This window comes from Alligator mississippiensis, chromosome 7 (assembly GCF_030867095.1).
Source record: "Alligator mississippiensis isolate rAllMis1 chromosome 7, rAllMis1, whole genome shotgun sequence".
In the NCBI taxonomy this organism is placed as follows: domain Eukaryota; kingdom Metazoa; phylum Chordata; order Crocodylia; family Alligatoridae; genus Alligator; species Alligator mississippiensis.
The window spans coordinates 15086745-15112666 of record NC_081830.1 but is presented as its reverse complement, the minus strand read 5'-3'; the positions used below and the strand labels follow the sequence as shown (position 1 = coordinate 15112666).

At 44.3% G+C, this 25922-nt stretch overlaps 2 protein-coding genes across 2 annotated transcripts; both read right to left on the bottom strand.

Annotated features, from left to right (window-relative positions):
- Positions 1-16937: 16937 nt before the first annotated feature.
- LOC132251809 (olfactory receptor 14A16-like) lies at positions 16938-17453 on the bottom strand (the record flags this gene model as incomplete). Its single annotated transcript, XM_059731732.1, has 1 exon — positions 16938-17453. A coding segment is annotated over exon 1 (516 nt), but the record flags the coding sequence as incomplete, so codon positions are not given.
- Positions 17454-21373: 3920 nt separating this feature from the next.
- Positions 21374-22327, bottom strand: LOC132251808 (olfactory receptor 14C36-like). The gene has a single exon (XM_059731731.1). The coding sequence runs from the start codon at positions 22325-22327 to the stop codon at positions 21374-21376; it is 954 nt and encodes a 317-aa protein (XP_059587714.1).
- Positions 22328-25922: the final 3595 nt, after the last annotated feature.

The window sequence follows — 25922 nt, the reverse complement described above, 5'->3', positions numbered from 1 at the left end:
ATCCCGATGTACTTCTTCCTCCTCAATCTGTCCATCCTAGACATCGGATCCATCTCTGTCATTGTCCCCAAATCCATGGCCAATTCCATAATGAACACCAGGCTGATTTCCTATTCTGGATGTGTCACCCAAGATTTTTTCTTCCTCTTTTTCATTGCAGCAGACCTCGCCATCCTCACCCTCATGGCTTACGACCGATACGTTGCCATCTGCAAACCACTGCTCTATGCTATACTGATGAACAGGAGAGCTTGTCTGCAAATGGCAGCCGCGGCCTGGAGCACTGCTCTTCTGTACTCTGCCCTGCACACAGGGAACACCTTTAGGCTGCCCTTCTGCCACTCTAACATCGTCAACCAGTTCTTCTGTGAAGTCCCCCAGCTCCTTAGGATCTCTGGTTCGAAGGTGTTTACTAATGAAATTCAATTTATTATCTTTGGTGCATGTTTAGGTCTTGGTTGCATTGGATTTATATTTGTGTCTTATATTCAGATATTCACTACTGTACTGAGAATCCCCTCTGAGCAGGGCCGGCATAAAGCAGTTTCCACCTGTCTTCCCCACCTCATTGTTGTCTCATTGCTGGGAAGCACTGGGATGATTGCATATATGAAGCCCACATCTGGGTCCCCATTAGCCCTGGACCTCGTGGTGTCTGTTCTCTATTCTATGATCCCTCCAATGATGAATCTGGTCATCTACAGCATGAGAAACAAGGACATCAAAGCAGCTCTGTGCAAACTGGTGACATGGAGGTGGTTTGTTCCAAAGAAAATGTCATTTATTCTCCAGTGACTGTGGTTTTACAGACCATTTATATAGCAACATAGTTATTAATACAAATTACCTCCACCAATGTCAGTAGTGAAGCTTTAATAGAAACAATCAACTGTGTTATTAATACAGATTAAATGAACCAATGTCAGTTGTGCTTCTGTTGGTTTACACCATTTAAATAATTTATCTAATTTTAAGCTTGTCTCCCTGAACTAGTTGGTCTCTAAGATACCACTCTGTCCTAGCTAGTCTTCTTGTATCTGTTAAATTTTATCTTTGATGCTGAGACTGTCATTAGTTAGAGCGGTATTGCAACACCTTGTACATACCTCCAATGTTTGTAAGATTCCCTTGTGGAGAAGATCACTGGATCTTCCTCTTTTCTGGATTAAAAAGTTTTCTTGAGGTTTGACTATTTGGGATCTGGAAGGAGGGTATGAGAAGGTTTAAAAGGGAGTGATAATGACTTTTAGATAGTAGGTGTCAGTCATTCCTCAGGTGCTGGGGCTTTCAGTCATGCTTTCCTTGTACGGGTTGTAAAAGAGCGCTGAGGGCTTTCCTCCACACAACGCTGAAGAGATGGAAATGATTTCCTGCAGGTGTGTACACACTAGAACTCCTGTGCACGTCATGACTGCAGTGATGCTGGATTTTGGCTGTCCTTGTATTCCACTATAGGGAAGCTCTAGCTAGTTAGACCTGGGGATTTAGGCAGCTGATTTAAGTATGTGAAGCCCAAATGACGTTCATGCTCCTAGTCCCTAAATCCTTTCACGACCACTAGCATCTACTTTAACCTTCACAGCAAGTGGCCTATGCCAGTAACTGCATAATGGAAATAGTGTGGCCTGGTTTAGAATGGATGTGAAAGGAAACTCAATATAGACTGCAATCTGTTACCGTACAACTGCATCAAAATTGGGACTTCTATTCCATGGGAGATCTTGCAAGGTATAAAATGTGTTTTTCTTTCAAATCAGAAAGAATAATCCACATTTCCCAGAATTTCCCAGAAAACGGCATCTTCCAAAATTAAAAGATAGTAAATAACTTGAGCTGATATTTTTCTCCTAATGAGAGTTTAGGAAACTGTCCAGAACTGACACCCAAAAAGGAAATTGTGAAAGTAATGAATAGGATTATTATAAGTGATACTGACTCGCACTGTTGGGCAATTTGAAGCTAGCTCAGTCAATGTGCTTTTCACACATGAAACAGAAGCAAGGAGAAGTCTGCGTCGAGCTGAAAGGCAGAGAGGTGGCACAATCTCCTTCCATGGAGGGTCTTAAGACTGGGCTAGACCAAGCCATGGTTGGCATGATCCAACTGGAGAAGATTTTGCTCTTAGTTTTGCTTTTAGTTGGGGTTGGACTAGATGACCTCCCAAGGTTCCTTCCATCCCTAAATTTCTATGCTTCTTTTATTGTATGAGAGGGGCGGTGTTGAAAAAATCTGAGGGATGTTCTCCCTGTAGCTAACGCTGCTCTAAACCAATGACTAATCTTCGTGTCATAGAAAATTAGGGCTGGAATGGACCTCGGGAGATCATCTTGTCCAACACACTCCTCAAATCGGGGCCACTCGCATCTTGGTCATCTCACTCAAGGCTTTGTATAGAGGGGTCTTAAAAACCTCCAAGGCCTAGAGCTTCCACCACCTCTGTGGGTGACCTCTTCCAGTTCGTTACTACCCGCCTGATAAGAATTTTTTTTCCTAATATTTAAACTGAACCAGAGACCACTTCTCCTTGTTCATTCATCTGCTACCATGGAGAACAATAGGACTCCATCCTCTTTGTAACCACCCTTGAGGGAGTTGCAGGATGCTTTTAAACATCATCTAGGTCTTCTCTTGCCAAAATAAATAAGTCATTTTCCTTCAGCCTCTCCTTATACCACATGCAACCTGGCCTCTTATCCATTTTCCCTGCCCTCCAGTAGACTCTCTCCAGTCTGTCTACATCCTTTCATTAGTGGGAGGCCCAAAGCTGGACAGAGTACTCCAGATGTGCCCTCACCAGTGCCAAACATGGGGGAAGAATCACTTCCTTTGATCTTGTGGTTATGCTCCTGGTAAAGCAGCACAATTGCCATTGGCCTTCTTTGCACCAAGGGCACAGCATTGGCTCATATTCACCTTCTGATCCAATTTAACCCCTAGGTCCTGCTACTTAGCCAGTCAGTCCCCAGTCTGTACCAGTGCATAGGATTGTTCCATGCTACATGCAGGATTTTGCACTTCTTGTTACTAAACTTCATGAGACTGAGTTTGTTCCAATCCTCCAATATGTTGAGGTCTCTCTGAATCATAGCCCTGCCCTCAAGCATATCTATTACTGCCCCCAGATTGGTGTCACCTGCAGACTTGCTCAGGGTGGAGTCTCTGCCATCTTCCCAGCTGTTGACAACGATATTGAACAAAACTGGTTCTGGACCCAGCCCTTGGAGCACTCCACTTAATTCTGGCTGCCAGATAGACATCGAGCCATTGACTACTATCCCTTCACTTGTATCCTCAAGCCAGTTTTCTGTCTACCTCACAGTCCATTCATCACCCCCATACTTCCTTGGCTTGCTTGTGAGAATATTGTAGTATACCAAACTGTCATAGACTGTTATTAAAGGCCTTGTGAAGGAGACGATACATCATGTCCAGTGCTCTCTTTGCATGCCCACTGGCACTCATGTTGGTCATGCACGACTTGTCCTTGGTGTACCCATGCTGACTGTTCCTAATCACATTTGTCTCCTCCAAGTCCTTAGAAATTGATTCCTTGAGGACCTGCTCCATGATTGTTTTACAGACTGAGGTGTGGCTGACCTGTGTGTAACTTCCCAGATGCTCCTCCTCCCCTTCTTCACTTTCTTCAAGTTGGGCAGTATTTTTGCCCTTTTCATATATCTTGGACATGGCCCAGTCACCATGAGTTTTCAAAGATAAAAGCCAGTGGTTCTGTAGTCGCACAGAGGGATTACTGGGACTCATCCAGCCCTCTGAATACTACCTCATGCAACTCATCTGTGTGGACAAGTATGATAATGCCGGGGATGAAAATTAGGGCTGGAAGCAGCATCTGGAGTTCTAGCCCCCTGTACAAGGCACGGTTATCCTTATCCAAACTACCCCATACAAAAAGTTTTTCTAACCTGTTTCTGAAAGTATGCCATCACCCTGTCACACCACCACAACACAGGATATACAAAGAAGGCAGCACCCCTGCCCCATTACAGAGAAAGGACCCTCATCCCCCACAGGTCTCTACCCATGTGTTTGTACAGTAAACTTCCTTCCTGCTCCCAAATGTGGTGATTGGCAGGACCCTGGGCAAACAAGGAAAACCCTTTAGCCTGGGCTGAAGCCAACCCCCTGTGCTGCTGAGGAAGGCAGGGTTGTCGGGAGAGGGGGGGCCCTGCCAGCGTGAGCAACAGGAGAGGAAAAAATTCTTCCTGTCTCCACATTGTAATTAGGAAAGCCTAGACACGTTGGCCCACTGATAGATGCAGCCTGTTACAAGCCACAGTGAGATCCTCTGACATGTGGTCAGCAGTAGGTCCAATGAGAGACTACGGACAGTCCTTCTGGCTTCAATATCTGTGAATCCTGCATGTTTGCCCACGGACTCTGCTTCTGAGCTGTGCAGGGCTCTAGGGAAACAGTCCCACAAGACTTCCCAACATATCCATAGACAACTCACTGACTGCAACGTCAGTCCCTTCATTGCAGTACCGCTCTAAGGCAGCTGCACGCCCAGCTCTTCTTCAGGGACTCATCATTTTGGGTCAACTCCTCTCAGTTCTCCTGCACAGTGAGGAGTGCACGCCCCCGAGAAACTTGCACCCCTGGCATCTAGATAGCACAGTGATGGGGGCACAAGAGAGGGGAGGCAGGAGTAGATGATCAGTAATCAAGCTGCCCTGGGATTTAGCATAGAAAACTGAAGACAAAACCATTAAAAAGAGCACAGTAAGTAATATATTCAATTCCATAATGTTTGGGTTTTATTAGAGAGGATCTTTTAAACAAATTATACTGAATTAAATTTCAAATTATTTCAGAACTTTACTCTCCATTTAATGAAATTAGACATTTGTCATAAAAAGTATGCATATACGTATTCATATGAAAAATGGCATATTTCTCTACTGAAATTTTTACCTATTCAACAATAATGTAACTGAGCGGGGAACCAGGACAGCCGCCCAGGGCATTGCCTTTGTTTAGGGGGGAAATAGCCATGACCACAGGTCGGCAGCATGGCAGGCAGAGCTGCCCTGTGCATCACAGCCTGCCCTGGGCTTGGAGCTGCCCTGCTAACATGTCTCCCTCTTTATCAGTAACCCCTGAAGTGCCAAGAGTCATCTAGTTTGCTGGTCACTGAAGATTTTCAGACTAAACTAATAAAGAAAAGGTCAAATATCTTTGAAATACATGGCTTACAAAATGTACAGACCATGCAGGGATGTTGACAGCCCATGCTTATATATATTTCTGGGACTTGAAGCCAGTTTGAACACACAGCCTTGTGCACATTCTGCCAGCCATTTGATTTCAATCTTCCCAGGTGACTTAGAGCCCCCACACAGCCAGCATCTTAAGCTGTATGACCCTATGGAAATGGAAATACAATGGGATGACCTTTTTGACTTCCAATTTCTTGCTCAGCTGCCCATGGGTAAGATTCAGGAACCGGCATACATGATAGGATCTGGGGTTGTAATGATTCCCTTTTGCCACGTCACATGGACTTGCAATGGATCTGCACCTGATGTGAATTGACATGGCCCCTTTGGACTAGAAAGGAGCTGGAGCGGTTTATGCCAGTGCGACAGTCCACTGACACCTTCTCCACTTTCACAGATGTGGGAAATGTATGAGCACTAGTGAGTGGCAGTGACAGGGTGTCAGCAAAAGCTCTGATCAAATACTTTTCCTGCTCACTTTTTCAATAAATTGCCACAATTATGCAATTTTTTTTTAATATATCATGAAAAACATTGTCCTTTGTGAACACTGATTTCTATCAGAAAACTCCTTTTCAACTGAAAATCAGGTGGACCTCTAAAACAATCAAATCATGGAGAATTGTGTCCTGGAAAATGGTGTTTTTTTCTGACACAGTCATTCCCTTTCCCTCCACAGGCATCCCAAAAGACACTGTGGATGATGGCATCCAATTGCACCGCAGTGACTGAGTTCCTGCTCCTCGGGTTCTCCGATGCCCTGGGATTGCAGATCTTCCACTTGGCCACTTTTCTAATAATATACCTGGCAGCCCTGATTGGCAATCTGCTTGTTATCACGCTCATAGCTGTTGACAGCCACCTCCACACCCCGATGTACTTCTTCCTCCTCAATCTGTCCATCCTCGACATCGGATCCATTTCTGTCATTGTCCCCAAATCCATGGCCAATGCCATACTGAACACCAGGCTGATTTCCTATTCTGGATGTCACCCAAGTTTTTCTTGTCCTCTTTTTCATTCAAGCAGACCTCGTCATCCTCACCGTCATGGCTTACGACCGATACATTGCCATCTGCAAACCACTGCGCTATGCGACAGGGATGAACAGGAGAGCTTGTCTGCTAATGGCAGCCATGGGCTGGAGCACTGCTCTTCTGAACTCTGCCCTGCACACGGGGAACACCATTAGGCTGCCCTTCTGCCACTCCAACATCATCAACCAGTTCTTCTGTGAAGTCCCCCAGCTCCTTAGGATCTCTGGCTCGGAGGTGTTTACTAGTGAAATTCAGATTATTATCTTTGGTGCATGTTTAGGTCTTGGTTGCACTGAGTTTATATTTGTGTCTTATATTCAGATATTCACTACTGTACTGAGACTCCCCTCTGAGCAGGGCCGGCATAAAGCAGTTTCCACCTGCCTTCCCCACCTCATTGTTGTCACCTTGCTGGTTAGCACTGGGACGATTGCCCATATGAAGCTCACATCTGGGTCCCCATCAGCTCTGGACCTCATGCTGTCTGTTCTCTATTCCATGATCCCACCAATGATGAATCCGGTCATCTACAGCATGAGAAACAAGGACATCAAAGCAGCTCTATGGAAACTGGTGCGAAGGAGGTGGTTTATTGTGACAAAGATGTCAGTTATTGTCCAGTGACTGTGGTTCCACTGAACATCTTTATAGAAACAACCAACTGTGTTATTAGTACAAATTAATTCCACCGATTCCCATTTTGTTACTTTAGCACTACAATATTTAAAATAATCTCTGTATTTAATTTGAAGCTTATGTCTCCCTGAACTAGTTAGTTTCTAAGATGCTGCTCAGCCCTAGCTACTGTCTTGGTGTCTGTTGAAATTCAGCTTTGATGCTGATAGTGTCATTTGTTACTGCACTATTGCAACACCTTGTACATAACTTCTAAATCTCAAAAAATCCCTCTTGGGATTTTGTGAGATCTTTTTCCTTTTTGTGTTACAATATTTTCTTGAGGTTCGCCTATCTGGGATCTGGAAGGAGGGTCGGAGAATGTTTAAAGGGGAGTGATAATAGTTTTTAGATAGGAGGTGTCAGTGATCACTCTGGTGCTGGGAGTCTTAATCATGATTTCCTTGTACAGGTTTTGCAAGGGAGCTAATGGTCTTCCACACCATGCTGAAGGGTTGGAAATGATTTCTTCTAAGTGTCTACTCACTTGAGCTTCTATACAAATCATGACTGTCGTGAAGCTGGATTTAGGTTGTCCTTCTATTTCACCCCCTGAAACAGTAGATAGGTGAGCCTGGGGATTTTGGAAGGTGATTTAACTATGTCAAGCCAAAATGGCTTTTGAGCCACCAGTCCCTCAATCCATTATCCCTTCCAACAAGCAGCCTATCCTATGAAGTCCAATAATTCCAGGAGCATGGCCTTTCTTAGAAATGATGAAGCAGCAAACTCAGTGGAGACCCGAATCTGGTACTGTACAACTCCATGGAAATTGGGATTGCTGTTCCACCCCAAATCCTGCAAAATATGAACTGTGTTTTGCTTTCAAATCAGATAGAATAATCAACATTCCCCAGTGAAAAAAGAGTTTCTAACAAAAAAAAAGTAGAAGAAAAATTTTCTTCTCCAAGAAAATACTGCTAGCAATTTAGAAAACTGTCCAGAATTGACACTCAAAAGGGCAATTTTCAGAGTAAGGAATTGGATTGTTTTGACTGATATGGACACATAGTTTCATAGTTTCATAGTAGGTAGGGGCAGGAGGGACCTGAACAGATCATCTCAACTGACCCCCTGCCACAGGCAGGAATGAATGCTGGGTTCACAAGACCCCAGACAGGTGAACATCCAACCTCCTCTTGAATTTGCCCAAGGTAGGGGCGAGGACCACTTCCCTGGGAAGTTGGTTCCAGATTGTGACCACCCTTCTGATCTCCAACCTAAATCTATTTTCCATCAGCTTATGACCATTGTTCCTCGTCAACTCAGGTGGTGCTGGGGAGAAAAGGGCTCTGCCTACTTGCTGTTGATCCCCCCGATGAGCTTGTAGGCAGCCACCAGGTCCCCCCTCGGCCTCCTCTTGCCTAGGCTACACAGGTGCAGGTCCCTCAGCCTCTCCTCATAGGGCCTGTCCTGCTGCCCTCTCACCAAGTGGGTGGCCCTCCTCTGAATCCTCTCCAGGCTGGCCTGAAGTATGGCGTCCAGTACTGGACGCAGTACTCCACCTGTGGCCTGACCAAAGTGGCATAGAGGGGGAGCATCACCTCTCTGGACTGGCTTGAGATGCACCTTTGGATGCATGACAAGGTCTGGCTGGCCTTGTTGGCTGTGGTCTGGCATCGGTGGCTCATGTTCGTCTTGGAGTCACTAATGACTCCAAGATCCCTTTCCACCTCTGTGCTTTCAAGAGGGGAACTCCCCAGCCTGTGTGTATGCTGTGGACTCCTCCTCCCGAGGTGCAGCACCCTTCATTTGTCTACGTTGAACCCCATCATATTCTCATCCGCTTACTTCTGTAGTCTCTCTAAATCTAGTTGCAACCTCTCTCTCCATTCAAGCGTGTCCACCTCGCCCCACATCTTAGTGTCATCAGCAAACTTGGAGAGTGTGCTTTCCACCCCCTCATCCAATTTGAACAATTTGCAGCTAGCTCTGGCAATGAAGTTTACATACAAGAAATGGAAGAAGGGGAACACCTATTGAGAGCTGAAATGGAGAGAGGCTGTGGAATTGCCATCCTTGAAGGTTTTTAACATCTGGATGGACAAAGTCATGGTTGGCACGATCCAATTGGAGATGGTCCTTCTTTCAGCAAGGGGTTGAACTAGAAGACCTCCTCAACTTCCTTCCAAGTGTAATTGTCTACGTTGTCCTTCTATGCACCTGTCCTTACTGAACCTCATGATATTTCTTTTGGTCCAATCCTCCAGTTTGTCGAGGTGTCTCTGAATCCTAGCCCTACCCTCCAGCATATCTACTACTCCCCCCAGCTTGGTGTTAACTTCAAACTTGAGGAGGAGTGACTCCATCACATCTTTCAGGTCTTTGATGAAAATATTGAAATAGGCCCCAGGCCCAACCCTAGGGACAGTCCACTGGATATCACCTGCCACCTAGACAGTGACCCATTGATTACTACCGTCTGAGCTGAACCAATCAGCCATTTTCAATCCACCTCACAGTCCATTCAACCCATACTTCCTTGGCTTGCTTGTAACAATATTGTTGGAGACTGTATCCAAAGTCTTGCCGAAGTCCAGGTATAGAGCATTCAGAGCTCTCCCTACATCCATAGGGGTAGTCATCTCTTCCATCAGGTTGATCAGGCATGACTTGCCCTTAGTGACTCCATGCTGACTGTTCCTCATTACCTTTGTCTCCTCCAAGTGCTTACAAACAGATTCCTGGAGGACCTGCTCCATGATTTCTCCAGGGATGAGGTGAGGACAACTGTTCTGTAGTTCCCCAGATCTTTCTTCTTCCCTTTCTTAAAGATGGGCACTATACCTGCCCTTTTCCAAATATCCAGGACTAAAACCTAAAAAGAAACGTAAAAGAAGTGGAAATGTGGAGAAATGGCAAGGGAGGAGGGTAAGAGTATTACTCATTCCAGCTGGGATGAAATCAGGAAGGGCAAAGTGCTGTTGGAGTTGCAGGTAGCCAGGCATGAGGAAGGAAATGAGATGAATTTTGACAAGTATGTCAGCAACCAGAGGAAGATCAGGGAAAGCGTTGGTGCCCTGTTGAGTGGTGGAAGCAACTTATTGACCAATGATGGGGAAATGGCTGAAGTGCTCAATGCCTTTTTTGACTTCAGTCTTCACAGGCAAGATCAGTTCCCAGACTGTTGCACTTGGCAGAACATTTTGGGGAGAAGATGAGCAGCCAATACTGGGAAAAGTTCAGTTTAGGGTCTATTTAGAAAGCTGGACCTGTACAAGTCCATGGGACCAGAAACAAATGCAGCTGAGGGTGCAGAGGGGGTTGGCTGATGTGCAGAGCTGTGCAAAGAAACAGGCTTCCTCGGGTATTTGAATGGAGAGGTGGCAGTCCTAAACGTGTAGTTGTAGAACGCGCCCAACCCGCAGGTTTTGGAAGCTGGAGAAGGAGACAGCCCTCCTGAGTTCCCCTAGAAACAGAGAAAAATAGAGCTGGAAGGGACCCCTGGATGTCATCTACTCCAACCCTTGGCTTGAAGAAGGAGCATCGCTATCCAAAGCCAAACCCTGTCTAAATTTTTACTAAAACTGCACAGGCAACCCCTTTCCATTGGAGGAAGGGAAACCCTGCCATGGTCCTCCCCATTTGACCATAAATTGAAATTCCTCCCTGATGCCAAATACAGGGATTCGTTTGACCCTGAGTGGAGGGTCCTGATACCCAATCTAAACCTACTTTACCGGTGTTTTGGATTCACTCTCTTCTCCCCTTCTCTTCTCCCCTCTGTCCTGCTTCCCCCAGCCCTTGTCCCCATTCCTTCAGATCTCCCACAGTACCATGTAAGTGGACATCATCCCACCTTTCCCCCCAGCTCCGGTCATTATGTGCCACCCTCATCTGCTCGTCTACCACATGCTGCCATGCCATTGTACCCTCTCTTTCCACACCTGCATCCTCCTGGGCTTGTGGGCTCTCCTCCATTGCAGTCCTTAGGAAGAAAAAGCAAAGAGAACTGGAAAGATGAACACCATCTCACTCCCAGGAGACGTCTTAGTTAGAGTCTACATTGGACAATAGACCAGAGGATGGTCCCATGTACAAGTCAAATGTGATAAATCACAGAGTAGCACAAACGTAGGACTGGAAGCAGCTCTGGAAGGAGGTCCAGTCTCCTGCTCAAGGCAGCATCCTTCCTATCCAAACTATCACATATGTAACCTTATTTAAAGTGTTTTTAGAACCATGCAGACAGCCTGTCACACCACTACAAGGTATATTGCCCACAGACACTAAAACCACTGAAATCTGCCACAGGTAAGAGAGGGAGATGAAGACTGTCCGTGTCCTGCTGCTGCAAGGGGTTTAAAACACCTTCAGGAGATGCCCTGTAGTACAGAGCAAGGACCCCCATCTCCCCACAAGTCTCCACCCATCCCACTCTGCAGTAAAATGCCCTCCTTCTCCCAAACGTGGTGACTGGCATGACTATGAGTGGACCAGGGGCAGGGAGGGTAGACCTTTTAGGTGTGGCTAAATACTGCCAATTAGCAGCCAGTACTGACTGCTTGTGAGAAAAGCAGGGCTGTGGGGTGAGGTGAAGCCCGACACTTGTAGCAACGGGAGGGAGGAAAAATCCTTACCACCCTCATGTGGCTATTAGCAAAGCATTTCTAACAAGGCATTAATTAACAGAGCATGAGAAATTGAGGACCCTGCAGAGGTAAGGAATCCACAATGCTTCCACATCTGACCTGTGGAATGGCACACTTTAAAGGCATAGTGAGAGTCAGTGTAAATATTAGCAGACTTATTTTTATCTAGAATACAAGCACGGGTTAAGGCTACTAGTTCAGCGGGTTGCGCACTACAGATACCAGGGAGACTGAGAGCTTCCATGACTGCATGTGGTGAACATACGGCGAATCCTGCACAAAGTTGCCCAGTCGCATCTCTTTTGCATGAGCCATCTATGAAAAAAATACAATCAGGGTTAACTAGAGGTGTATCTGTGAGATCTGGATGTGGGGTAAATACCTGATCTGTCTGAGTAATGCAGTCATGATCTAACAAGTGAGTATCTCCATCGTGCGGTAAAGGTAAAAGAGAAGCAGGATTTAAAACATTACAACGAACAATAGTAACATTATCAGCAGCTAAAATAGTACTCTCATAAGAAGATAACCTTTGAGAGGACAAGTGTTGAGTTTTTCCACGGTTTAACAAGGCAGATACAGCATGGGGAACAGCAAGGGTAAGGGGAGATCCTAACACTCTAGCTGCTGACTTGTCCAAAAGCAATGCAACAGCAGCTACAGCACGCAGGCAGGGTGGAAATCCTTGTGCAACAGGATCAAGCAAGGAAGAAAAATAAGCAACTGGTTTGTGAAAAGAACCAAAAAGTTGAGTGAGAACTCCAGAAGCAACACCTTCTCTTTCATGACAGTACAAAGTAAAGGGCTTATCGTAGTCAGGGTGTCCCAATGCTGGTGCAGAGGCTAGGGCCGCCTTTAAATCAACAAATGCCTGTTCGTGGTGTTCGGTCCACGGGAGAGGGTTATCACAGAATCGTCTCTAGTAAGCTCGTTTAAGGGTTTTGCCAGTAAGGAAAAGTTGGGTATCCATTGTCGACAATATGAAGCAGAGCCTAGAAACCCTCTGAGTTGTTTCTTGGTAGTAGGTTTGGGGGGAGAAAGAACAGCAGAAATGCGATCTGTGGTTAAATGTCTATGCCCCGTGGAGATTTCGTGCCCCAAATATATAACTTTTGGCTGGCAAAACTGCAACTTGGCTTTGCAAGCTTTATGACCTTGTTGGGCTAAACATTTTAGAAGGTGAACTGTATCTATAACACAGGCGATTTCAGTTTCTGAAGCAATCATAAGGTCATCAATATACTGAATGAGTACTGAGTTACAAGGTAACGTGATAGTATCTAAATCTTTCTTTAGCGCTTGAGAAAATATGGAAGGGCTTTCAGTAAACCCTTGAGGCAATCGTGTCCATGTATATTGCCTTCCTTTGTAAGTGAACGCCAACAGAAATTGGAAATTAGGGTGTATTGGGATAGAGAAAAAGGCAGAACATAAATCAACAACAGAAAAGAAAGCAGCAGAGGCAGGAATCATGCTGAGGATAGTAGAAGGGTTTGGCACAACAGGATGAGAAGGAATAACAAATTGATTAATTTTTATTAAATCTTGTACAAAGCGATAAACAGGTTTTCCATGCTTGTCTAATTTCCCGGGTTTCTTTACAGGTAGGATAGGGCTGTTACAGGGAAAGCGAATTGGAATCAAAACACCCTGTTGCAACAGTGCATCTATGACTGTACCGGGGCAATACCTTCCTCAGGTTCTCGGGAAAGGGGATACTGATCTACAGCAGGAAAAGGTTTGTGTGTATTATAAGTCAATTGAACTGGCTTAATGTTCAAGAGCTTCCCCGTTTCATTGAGGTGGGAAGCCCCCAAGGACTCTGGAACATCCGAAAGAGATGGAGAGTTGGAAGAGTCACCATCTATTTGGTTATTCTCAGGTTCTGTAGAGAACAAGAGCATTAAATTTTGGGTCTGATTAGAGGGCAGATCTAAATACACACCCTCAGGGGAACAGTAGATTGTGGCACCCAATTTACACAACAAATCTCTTCCTAATAGATTTATTGGAGCAGTAGGACTTAACAAGAAAGCATGTTCAGCAGACAATGGCCCAATTTTGACTGTAGCTGGACTAGCATATTTATGCGGAATGATTTGTCCCCCTACTCCAATTGCATTGACTGTTTCATTGGTGCGTATTAGTCTTTCAGCTTCTTCATATTTTATAGTAGACATAGAGGCCCCTGTAGCTACAAGGAAACTGAGATTTGTCATTCACAGTCACAGTTACACTGGCAACTTTAGAGGTTTTGATGAGAGAATGCAACGCAGCACATCCTGGCGACACAGAGGTCGTGCTGAACTGTCATTGAGTAGGGCTTGAGGGACAGGAAACAGATGGGCCATTACGCTGGGGCCAGTCTGGGCAATTATTTTTCCAGTGTCCCTTTTGTTTACAGTAATTACAAACATTGTCAGGACACGGTCCACGTTAGAAAAAAAAAAAAAAGGAGGTACATTTGATCTTGAGTTAACTTGTGAATGAGGGTTTTGATTGGACTCTGGGGCCCCAGGATAAAAGTTTTTGCGAGGTTGGACGTATGGGCGAGAACCAGTACACTGTTTTTGTTCTAAGTCTTGGATTTGCAAAGCCATAAGGTTAGTTTTAAGTTCTTTTCTTTTTTTCCTTTTCTGCCTGCTGTTGTTCCCATAAATCTACACAAGCCTGAACAATCTCGGCCATGGTTTTACCCTTCCAGCTCAGGACTAATTGCTGTAGTTTATCTTGTAGCTTTGGCTGTAAATTCTTTACATAAGTGGTAACTATTAACCTTCACACATTTTCTGCACCAGGATCAATGCCAGTATGTCTTTGAATTGCTGCACAAAGTCGATTTTGAAAATCGGCTGGATGCTCGTCAGGATTTTGTTTGCAATTTTCTACCTTTGTCCAAGCTACATGATTCTGAGCTACTTTGGTAATGGTGTTTAACAGAGTGGCCCTTGCATTTTGCAAATCTTGCAATCCCTGATTGTTCTCGTAGTTGTAAACATTTTCTGGCCACGGAGTGCCGTTCTGTATGTTTCGGGTTTCAGCAATAAGAAGCCGCTTTTGCTCTGGGTTTAAAAGACTGTTTAAGAGCCAATCGACATCTGACACAGTGGGATTATAGATATTAAAAACTTGTTGTGACTTTTCTCTAAAATCTGAGGGACTTTCTCTCAGTTTTGGAAAGGTATTGCAAAAGGTGGTGATGTCACTAGCAGTCCAAGGAACATGAACAATAGTCCTTTGGCCACCATGCATTTGAGGCGGGTATTGCTGCAATGGGCAGAGAACAGTTGATTTAAAATACTGAGGGTCTCCGAAGGTGGTTACAATCAATCTTCCTCCCTCTTGGGCATATAGGGTTATTACAGTCTGCCCATTTGGACCCCTTTCGATATTTTTAATGTCATATAATGGTCTTAATTCAGACTTTAAATTTTTCTTAACATCATGGACAGTGGGCAGGTCATCCTCATCTGAACTTGAGTCAGTAGAAGGTGGGGGAGAGAGGGAAACAGTTGGTGTTTTAGCAGAATTTTGTCTGGCGCTGCTTTCAGAGGTAACGGACCCCTCTGCAGGAACTGGAGGTGGAGGTGGAGGAGCTTGACTGGGTACCCAGGAGTCTAGCAAATCTTCTGTGTCTTCCGGAGTGGTATCACTGGGCGCCGGAATACTGGGGTACAGTTTTTTTTATAGGTAGGAGGATCAGGTGGGGGAACGCTAGGGCTGGATTTTGCCTCTTTTAAAGTAGCCAATTGTTTTTTCAATTTTTTGTTTGAATCTCTGAGACTAGCCTCAATTGATTTTTGTTTTCTTTTAGAAGCTTCATTATCCCATAGGTACCAATATTCCATTTGCTTTGGCTTGGGTATTTCTAGGAATCCCCTCAGATAATTTAATTTGTCAGGGTCAAAGGTTCCTTCATCAGGGAACTGTAACTCGGGGTTTTCGTAAGTATGCCCATTCCAAGCATGTGCCAATTCAACTAAGCACTTTTGCTTCTTGGAACCCAACTGAGTTCCATAAGTTTTACACATATAACCCAAGGGTGTTTTGGGGTCTGGGCAAGAGGATCCCTGACCCATTTCTTTTGTCTTCAGTTAAGGAAGAGAATGGGAACTTAAATATAATAATTGTAACCAAGGGTAGTACACAAAGCGGTGTTTTATGTTTACCCGCTGACTAATCAGACAGCCCGTTCATGAATGAGGAGAAAGGAAACGGAGGAGAACCTGTCGGCTGGATCACGAGGTTTGAGCTGACCCCCCTTGCTTTCAAGTCTGCTTTGCGGGCAGCCTTGGGGCGGCTAGACTCAGCCTTAGTCTCAGATCTGGTCAGCAGCTCATTATCATTTTAAAGGATAGCACTGAGGCACGGGGTTCAAGAAATTTTTCTTTAGTCCCAGCCTTGGTCAGCGAGGGTATGGATAATGTTCATAGTACTTTTGAGGATTCAATATCCCTTAGTCTATAGTAATCTAATATAAACCCGGTTCCCCACTACACTTGTAGAAAGATAACAAGTTTGTCAAATCAAATTTTAGCCTGAGGACAGGGACTGCTAAAGCCAGTAGGCAAAGGGATAGGCAGAGAAGAGTCCGGGCGTCCCCAGACCAAGTCAGAGTAGTCTACCTGTCAGGGATCCCATATATTCAGTTTCAGATAAAGTATCCTGTTACAAATTTCAGTCAGTCAGATAAAGCAAGTCTTAAACTCTATGTTAATAACGTAGGGAGCTCTTACCCCCTAGAGACATAACTCGTCCAGGCTAGGGAGCACTGAGACCCGTTAAGTGAGATTTTTCAATTAGGATCTCTTACCTCTGTGTTTGGAGCCACGGGTGTCAGCTGTGTCCCCAAACTGTTCAAGCCGTCAGCTCGGTGTTCCGCCGCATCCCAACGCTGACACCAGAAAACTGTTGGGGAAAACTTGTCCCCGGGTTCATTAGGCAGAGGCTCAGATGAACAACAACATAAGTTTAAAGACTTGATTTATTAAAGAATGCATTCTGAACAGACAACTGCCCCGAGAGGTAACTGTCTGTTGTTCTACTTCGCGCGCAGCTTGATTATATAGCAAGTATGATATAGGAAGTATGACATCATATGCATAATAACAGATGCATCAATCTATTTAATAGCCACACTCTTTCTATACCAGTATCCTGTTTTTACTAAACTAGAATTGTTCGAACTTGTGCTTAGCCTAGCAGTTTGGGGTCATGCCCTTTGACTTCCTCATAGCTTAAGCTGTGTACGTGACCTGCTCGCTTACACACAATTTATGCATGAAATAAGTAAAGCAAAGTCATGAAAGAAAGAAAGACATATTGTTCATGGAGTGGATCAGCCTGTGGAGCAGTTGCTTGAGGGCAGCTTGGATCTCCTTGTTCCTCATGCTGTAGATGACTGGATTCATCAATGGAGGCACCACACAATACAGAACAGCTGCCAGGAGATCCAGAGGGGACGGGGAGTGAGAGATGGGCTTCAAGTAGGCAATGACAGCAGTGGAAAGAAACAGGGAGACCATGATAAGATGAGGAATGCAGGTGGAGAAGGCTTTCTGAAGGCCCTGCTCAGAGGGGATTCTCCACACTGCAGTGAAGATCTGAACATACGACACAATGATGAAAACAAAACAGCCTAATGCTAAAAATATATTCAAGACAATTGCTGCCAGCTCTCTGCGGTATGTGTCAGAGCAGGAGAGTTTGAGTAGCTGGGGCACTTCACAGAAGAACTGGTTGATGATATTGGAGTGGCAGAAGGGTAGATTAAAGGTGTTGCCAGCATGCAGGGCAGAGTTGATGGCACCAGCAGCCCAAGCACAGGCAGCCATCTGGATGCAAGCTCTTCTGTTCATTATTATCCCATAATGCAGTGGCTTGCAGATGGCAATGTACCGGTCATAGGCCATAACCATGGGAAGGGATAAATTTGCTCCCAAGAAGTAGAAGAAACAAAACACTTGGGCAACACATCCAGAGTAGGAGATCAACCTGGTGTTCAGTAGGGAATTAGACATGGATTTGGGCATGGTCACTGAGAATGGAGCCAAGGTCCACAATGGACAAATTAATCAAGAAAAAGAACATGGGAGAATGAAGTTCATAGTTTAGTGTTACAATTGTGATGATGAGGAGGTTCCCCATCAGGGCTGTCAAATACGCTGCGACAAAGATAACAAAGTGTAAGATCTGCAGCTTCCAAATATCAGAAAAGCCCAGGAGGAGGAACTCATTCACGGTGGTTTGGTTGGACATTTCTCTCTTCAGTGCATAGTGCGAGGCCTGTGAAGGAAGGACAATGATAGTGGTCAGGATCGGAGCTTCAAATATAACAGGAGGGAATCTCACATCAGAAACAGCTCATGAACAAACTGCCAGTACTGTCTATCTTTAAGTGCTGTAAAATTGTCAGTGGAAAGTATTATTGCTGGCAATATGGTTTTATGAGTATAAAGAAAATCCACAGAATTCCTTATCCATGGGTATATTTCTATATATATAAAACCAAACCACCCAAAAGAGAATATATCAGAAAACAATATTTATTTATGAATATTCATCGTGCAATATCTCAGAGGTTTTGCCTTTCAATTGCTTCATGCTCTCATTGTCCTCATTTCAGATCTCCCTTTGAAACTATCTCCCTTCATGAAGTTTCAGACCAGAGGGTGGCATTTTGTATTTGTTTTTTAATAGCAACAACAGGAAAAGCAAGAAGCTCAGCAAACTTCAAGGCCACAGCAAGATCAGACACACTGAACACAGCACTTGTGATTACATTAAGATGCTGCTCAATAAAATGCTAGCACATCCCCGTTCCTCTTCCCTGGTATATACAACATAAGCATAGACAGCATCCTAAGTGTCACCTTGTCTGAAATGAATCTATACTGAGTTCTGCCTGCCACGGGGTTATTAGCTGATTTACATAATCCCCATCCGTATCTGGACGGTCATCTCTATGCCATGATAAGCCAATACCATCCTCCTGTTATCTCCATGTTGTGCCATTGATCTTTGTCATTTGGGTACAAGAACTTTAATCTCTTTTGGTCAAGGGATGCTTCTCACTATTCATTTCCTCATCACACTTTGGTGCGTCCCGCAATCCTAATTTGAGAGGCACTCGGATATGTCAAGTACATTTCCAGGGGGATCAACTGTGGGGCTTACTGAGTTCTCCCTCCTCCAGGAATTTTTCTGGAAAACAACCAAATCTGGATGCAATGACTGAGGTGGGATTGTAATCCTGGTGTTGCTGGGCAATACTGAATCTCTGCCATGGGGCTTAGAATTTAAGCCTAGCAAGATCTTTCTTATAAAAAGGTCTTTTGCTAACCATATACTTTTTCACAATACATGTATTTTCTTCAGAACCATCAATTTATGAAGAAGAACCATCAATACCGGGGTGGAGGGATAATCTGGTATAAAAGTGCAACCTCCAGGAGCTTTTGACTGAAAAATCTCAAGTTGCTGAAATGCTACAAATCTGAACTTCCTACCGAGAACCCACACATTTCAAAGGGAGCTGTTTTCTTTCCTTTCTTGCCTTTTTTCCTTTGACCAGTTAAGTATTTTGAATACCTTACTATTAAGATGCTGAGAGCTTTCCAGCTGAATGTCATTTTCAGGTTCTTCAATACCCCACACATCGTCCTTCTTGCCACCCAACCATATTTAATTGCAATTAAAAACTTACTGCAGCATTCCTTGTGAAGTTTTTTTCTCAGTTTACGAGAGATCCTCCAGATTCTTAGCTTATTCTCCCTCTACTGATCTATCTAACCTCTACACACGTCCCTCTTCTTACCAACCAACCACAGTTAATTAGACTAATAAACTTACAGTGATGTGAAGTTTTTCTCAGCTTGTGATCTCATCCTCCAGTGCCAGGAGTCTTTGTTTATTTTCTCTCTCCCTATCTAATTTCCCTTTTCCTTGCCACTACCAAATCTTCAGAAGTCAAAATATCTTGGTAGGAGCTATCTCCACTCCAAGATTAACCTGACAGAAGTAGATCCAAACCAGTTTCTCTCTGCAGATGACAGTGAACTTCACTAGTTTAGAAGAACTGATGCTGCAGGCACGTGATTTATCCACATCTCTCTTGTTAGGGCTTCTGGGACTTATTTCCTAGAGCTCAGCTTACCTCTGAAGCACAGAATCAGAAACAAGCCTTCCTGGGTTCATGTATTTTAAAGCAAAAAAGTTTTGTTTTGATTCTTTACTTTGATCATCTTTTTGGTATTGTTTTCTACTTCTGGCCCAGGATATGTGTTATCTGTGGTAGGCATGTGCAAAACGACTAGTATTCACTTTGGACTCGGTTTCATCCAGTTCAGGGGACAGTGTTTGGATTCAGTGATTCAAATCGCTGTCCCAAATCGATTCAGCCAAATCTGATTCGGAGATTTGGCCACTGCCAAATTGGCTTAATCTCCGAACTGAACAGGCCTGATCCCCCACCCATTCTCCCACCCCATCTGTGGCCACCCTGTCTGAACCCAGCATCCTGGCACCTTAAACAAACAACAAAAAGCCCCACACTTACTGCCTCCTGCCAGGAAGGGGGGCAATCCCTACTGTCCTGCACTACCCTATGCTGTGTGTGGGGGGAGCTCAGCCATGAGCCCCCAGAGGCTTGACAGCTGCTGCAGCAGCCAATGAGTGCAGGGCTTTTTTTTTGTTTGTTTTTTTAAGTGGTGTTTAATGTGATCAGTAGTAAAGCTCATCAGGAAATTTCCCTTCAAACCCTTTTTGTTTGGAAAGTGCTGTGTTAATATAACTGGAAAAGTTCACAAAACCTTAGTCATGTCAACTTGAGTTCCAGCCGTTCACACATGCATGAACGATTAGGAGGACTAGTACCCATCTGTCTGTATACCCTCTGAAAGGAAAAAGGAAATAAAAGAGATTGTGTAATAAGACATACAGTAACCCTACTGTCTCAGTGTCCATTCACTTGCAGTTGACTGTTTTAATCCACTGTATATTCATGATGCTATTACAATGATAATAATAATAAACTCATAGGGTTAGAAGGGGCCTCCAGGATCATGTGGTCCATCCCCTACACAAATGCAAGACTGTTACTCCTAAGTCATCCATGAGCAACGACTATCCTCTTTTTGAAAACCTGAAATGAAGGAAACTCCACAACATCCCTGGGCAGTCTAAAGTGTGAAGCCCAGAAAGTCACACAGTAGTCTAGGTGAAGCCAAACTAGCACCATGTAGAGTGGTACTATCACTTCCTATGTTTTACATCTTTCTTAGCAAGCTTGCTGGTTCATATTGAGTCTGGGATCCACCTTTTCAACAATGATACCACCCAGGCATTTATAACCCAAGTTGTATTTGTGCTTTTGATTATTCTCCCCTATGTGCAGCAACTTGCATTTGTTTCTAGGCCTTCATCTTATTGTTTCAGGCCCAGCTACCCAATCGATCCACATCCATCTGAACTCTATCCCTGTCCCCTAACATACTTGCACTTCATTCCAGTTTCACATCATCTGGAGATTTGCCTGTATATTCTGTCATCCGAATAATTGATTACACCAATTAGTAAACAAAATTCTTTAATTCTTCATTATCTTGCAATTGATGGGATATATTTTAGATGGTGCAAAAACTTGAAAATTGATGCATGAAACATTACTTTCCCACTTCAACAGTGTCAACAAAAATGATAAAAGCCAAGTCTTTGACCTTACGAAGTTACAGAATTAACCTACCACCTTCATTTTAAATATGAAAGATTCACACAATACTATGAAAAAACTAATTTCATGTGTAAAGAAAAGAAAAACATACGAAATGGAAAGTCATGAAAGAAAATTGGACATGTTCTTGGAGAGGATCAGCCTGTGGAGCAGTTGCTTGAGGGCAGCTTGGATCTCCTTGTTCCTCATGCTGTAGATGACCGGATTCATCAATGGAGGCACCACACAATACAGAACAGCTGCCAGGAGATCCAGAGGGGACGGGGAGTCAGAGACGGGCTTCAAGTAGGCAATGCCTCCAGTGGAAAGAAACAGGGAGACCACAGTAAGGTGAGGAATGCAGGTGGAGAAGGCTTTCTGCCGGCCCTGCTCAGAGGGGATTCTCCACACTGCGGTGAAGATCTGAACATACGACACAACGATGAAAACAAAACAGCCTAAACCTAGAAAAGCACTGAAGGCAAGGGCTGCCAGCTCTCTGCGGTATGTGTCAGAGCAGGAGAGCTTGAGCAGCTGGGGTATTTCACAGAAGAACTGGTTGATGATATTTGAGTGGCAGAAAGGTAGACTAAAAGTGTTCCCAGTGTGCAGTGCAGAGTACATGACACCAGCAGCCCAAGCACAGGCAGCCATCTGGATGCAAGCTCTTCTGTTCATTATTATCCCATAATGCAGTGGCTTGCAGATGGCAATGTACCGGTCATATGCCATAACCATGAGAAGGGATAAATTTGCTCCCAAGAAGCAGAAGAGACAAAACACTTGGGCAACACATCCAGAGTAGGAGATCAACCTGGTGTTCAATAGCGAATTGGACATGGATTTGGGCATGGTCACTGAGATGGAGCCAAGGTCCAGGAGAGACAAATTAATCAAGAAAAAGAACATGGGGGAATGAAGCTTGTGGTTGCAAGTTACAACTGTGATAACGAGGAGATTCCCCATCAGGGCTGCCAGGTATGCTGTCAGAAATGTGACAAAGTGTAAGATCTGCAGCTCCTGGATGTCAGAGAACCCCAGGAGGAGGAACTCGGTCATGGTTGTTTGGTTGGACATTTCCCTCTTCAATGTGTTGTGCAAGGCCTGTGAAGGAAAGACAAGGGTGCTGGTCAGGATCCAAGTAACAAGGATAACAGGAGTGAATCTCGTGTCAGAAACAACTCATGAACAAACTGTCAACAGGGTCTATGTTAAAGGGCTGTAAATTTTTAAGTAGAAAGTAACATTGTTCAGATTTTTATTTTTTTCAATGTAAAGAAGTTCCACAAAAGTCCTTACCTTTGGCTATATGTATAGGAACATCACACCAACAAAAAGAAAACATTACAGACAAAAACAAGTTTTATAATTCTTTGATTGGTACTGCAATAGCACACAGGGTTTGCCTTTTAACTGCTTCATGCCCTCATTTTCCTTTTCCCCCTCCTTCCATTACAAATCTCACTGTAAAACCACCTCCCTTCATCAGGTTGGCTGACCAGGGAACATACTCAAACCAAAGGGCCTAGTATGGAGGGCAGAATAGTGTTCAGAGGCCTTGAGACAGTAGCCTATGAACCATCGTAGAAAACCAACATGGTAGTTTTGGCTGGATGCATTTTATATTCAATTTTTAATGGCAACAACAGAAAAAACAAGATTCACTTGGAAAAAATGAAGGCCAAAGCAAAAGCAGGCTCATTGAACACAGCACTTGTGATGGCAATAAATGCTGGTCAATAATTTGCTAACACATCCTCCTTCCCTCTTCACTGGTATCTACCACATAAACATGGGCAGCATCCCAAGAGTCACCTTGTCTGGAAGGAATCTACACCAAGTTCTGCCTGCCGCGATAAGCTGCTTTATATGGTCCCCACCCCCAGCTGGACGGTGATCTCTGTGCCACAATAGGCCAATCCCATCGTCCTGTTACTTTCACTTTGTGTGATTGGTCTTTGTCATTTGGGTACAAGAACTTTAAGATCTTTTGGCAAGGGATGCGTCTCACTATTTATTTGCTCATCAAACTTTGTTGGGTCCCCTGACCCTAATTTGAGAGGCACTCAGACATGTAAAATGCATTTTCCAGGTATCAACAGCAGGATTTACTGGGTTATCCCTCCTCCAGGTGGTTTTTCTGGAAAACAGCAAAATTTGGATGCAATGAATAGGTGGGATTGGCATTCTGGTGTAATACTGAATCTCTGCCTCGGGGCTTAGAATTTAAGCCTGGAAAGAGATTACTTTTAAAAATGTCTTTGCTTCAAGACATAATGTTTTGCAATGTGTACATTTCTTCAAAAGCATACATTTATGTAGAAGAACTAAAAATAAAATATACTGGTGTTTGGTTTAAATCTGCAGTGTCCAAGAGCCTTTGATCAAAATTCTCTAGTTCCAAAGACACTGAAATATGTGGGATCCTGGGAGCAAGTTCAGATTTTCTAAAGGGAACTGTTTTCTTTTCTTTCTTTTATTCCTTTGACCACCTAAGACATTTTGAATACCTTGCTATTAAAATGTTGATAGATTTTCAGGTGTGTGTCTTTTTTAGGTGCTTCAATAAACCACGCGCCCCCCTGTTACCAACCAACCACAGCTAATTGCAATAACAGACTTACAGCAATGGTCTTTGTGACATTTTTCTCAGCTTGTGACTGATCCTCCAATGCCAGGACTCCTCGCTTCTTTTCTCACTACTGATCTATCTAATCTCCCTTTTCCCTGCCACTGTCTAATCTTTCAAGTCAAAATATCTTTGTAGGAGCTTTCTCCCCACTCCAAGACTGAACTGGCAGAAGTAGATCCAACCCAGTTTCTTCCTGCACAAGACAGTGAGCTTCACTGGTTTGGAAGGACTGATGCTGCAGGAAGATGATTTATCCACATCTCTCTTCTTAGGGCTTCTGGGACTTGTTCCCTAGAGCCCAGCTCAGCTTTGAAGCACACAATCAGAAATAAGCCATCCTGGATTCATATGTTTTAAAGCCAGAAAGTTTTATTTTGATTGTTTAGTCTGATCACCTTTTATCTATTGTATCCTGCTTCTGGGCCAGGATACGTACCATCTGGGAGCCAAGTTAAAATATTCAGGCATCTCAAAAAATGGTGAGCTATGTAGTCACATTTAGGAAATGAGTTACACAGGTGTGCTGGCTCAGTTTTGTAGCTTAGGTGGTGTTGTGAGTACCTTTAAGATCTGCCTGCATTTTACACATAACAGTGCCTCTGATATAGGTGATCCAGGTTCTTTGCTCTTAACTTTCATGCCCTGTAATTCTCCATGCTTGGGTATATGTGCCATTATATCCATCCTGTTATTTTTCCATTGCTTTGGTTCTCTTTAATTGCAGAACAATAAATCCTGGGACTGGCAAAGCAGTAGAAGAGACTGAGGAATGAGGTCTTCAGTGCACTGTTCCCATAGGTTGCCTCTATACGTCATCGTACAGCGGTGTTGCTCCAGTGCCATTCTTTAGCTCTTCCTTTTGGAAGTACTAAAGCACAGTGCAGCAGCTGCCCCTACTGCACCATGTACCTAGTTCATGGGCTGATTGTCTCGCTATGCTGCCCTAGTGACACACTATACCAGGAGAGCGTGCCACTACCGCGATGTAGCTGCCAATCTCGTGTAGACTCACATGATTTTTGTAACTGTAGCACACCATATGGTGGCATAGTACATTGCTAGATCACTGTAGGGCGATATGTAGTCATGTCCTTAGTGTCTCCAGAAAATCAGAGCCTAAAATGGCAACAAACAGACAGGAAACGGGCTAGTGAAGGCAGGTCAGGATGTCTGGGACTCATAAAAAGTGCACTCATCTCTGCAAATAGATCACTTCACATGTCCCTGGGCACAACGTTCCACTCTGGGCCCTGTAGGGTCAAAACAGAGGCTGGAGGAAATATAACCATTTATTGTGTATTTAGACTTGGGTCCGTCATTCCATCTAGATCAAGCCCTTCAGGAAGTTTGTAACTCTTTACTGACTTACTGTTATCTTGTTTTCTGTCAGGCCAAAACCTCAAATCTGAATCCCCAACTTGTTCATCCCAACCTACAGCCTCTCCAGCTGATGCTTCAGTGCAGAAACCTCCAGGAGGGCCTACCCTACCCACTCCCGACCACCAAAGTGACCGGTCACTCCCCCACTTCACTGCACTGCCATTTCAACTCCTGAAGTGGAGCAGGAAGTGTCTGGACAACAGGGTTCAACATGAACTCAGACAGCCTTCCTGGTCGTTATAGCTTGTGCCTCTTCCTGCTTTCTGTGTGCTTTCCTGGCTTCACGATTTGGCTTGCCCTCTTACTCCATTCTTCTCCTGATCCTCCAGCTTCCTGACTCAGCTTCCCCCACAGACCCATTCTCAGATTGACCTCCTGGCTCCTCATCTGGCTCCTTCCTGCAACCTGCTCCCTCTGCTTTCCCCCTTCAACTCCAAGTGATGCCCGTATCTGGAAGCCTGGGACTCGGTGTGACACTCTCAGAGGCCATATCTACATGAAATGTTGACTGCACAGTAGCCAGAAACTACTGCACAGTACTGTCACATGGCAGAAAACGACGTGATGCTACTGCTGAGTGGTGTCAGGCTTCTGTGCAGTCAGTGTTAAGAAAAAGCCAACTAGGCAGTAGCTCCATTTACTATGCAGTCATTTAGTACT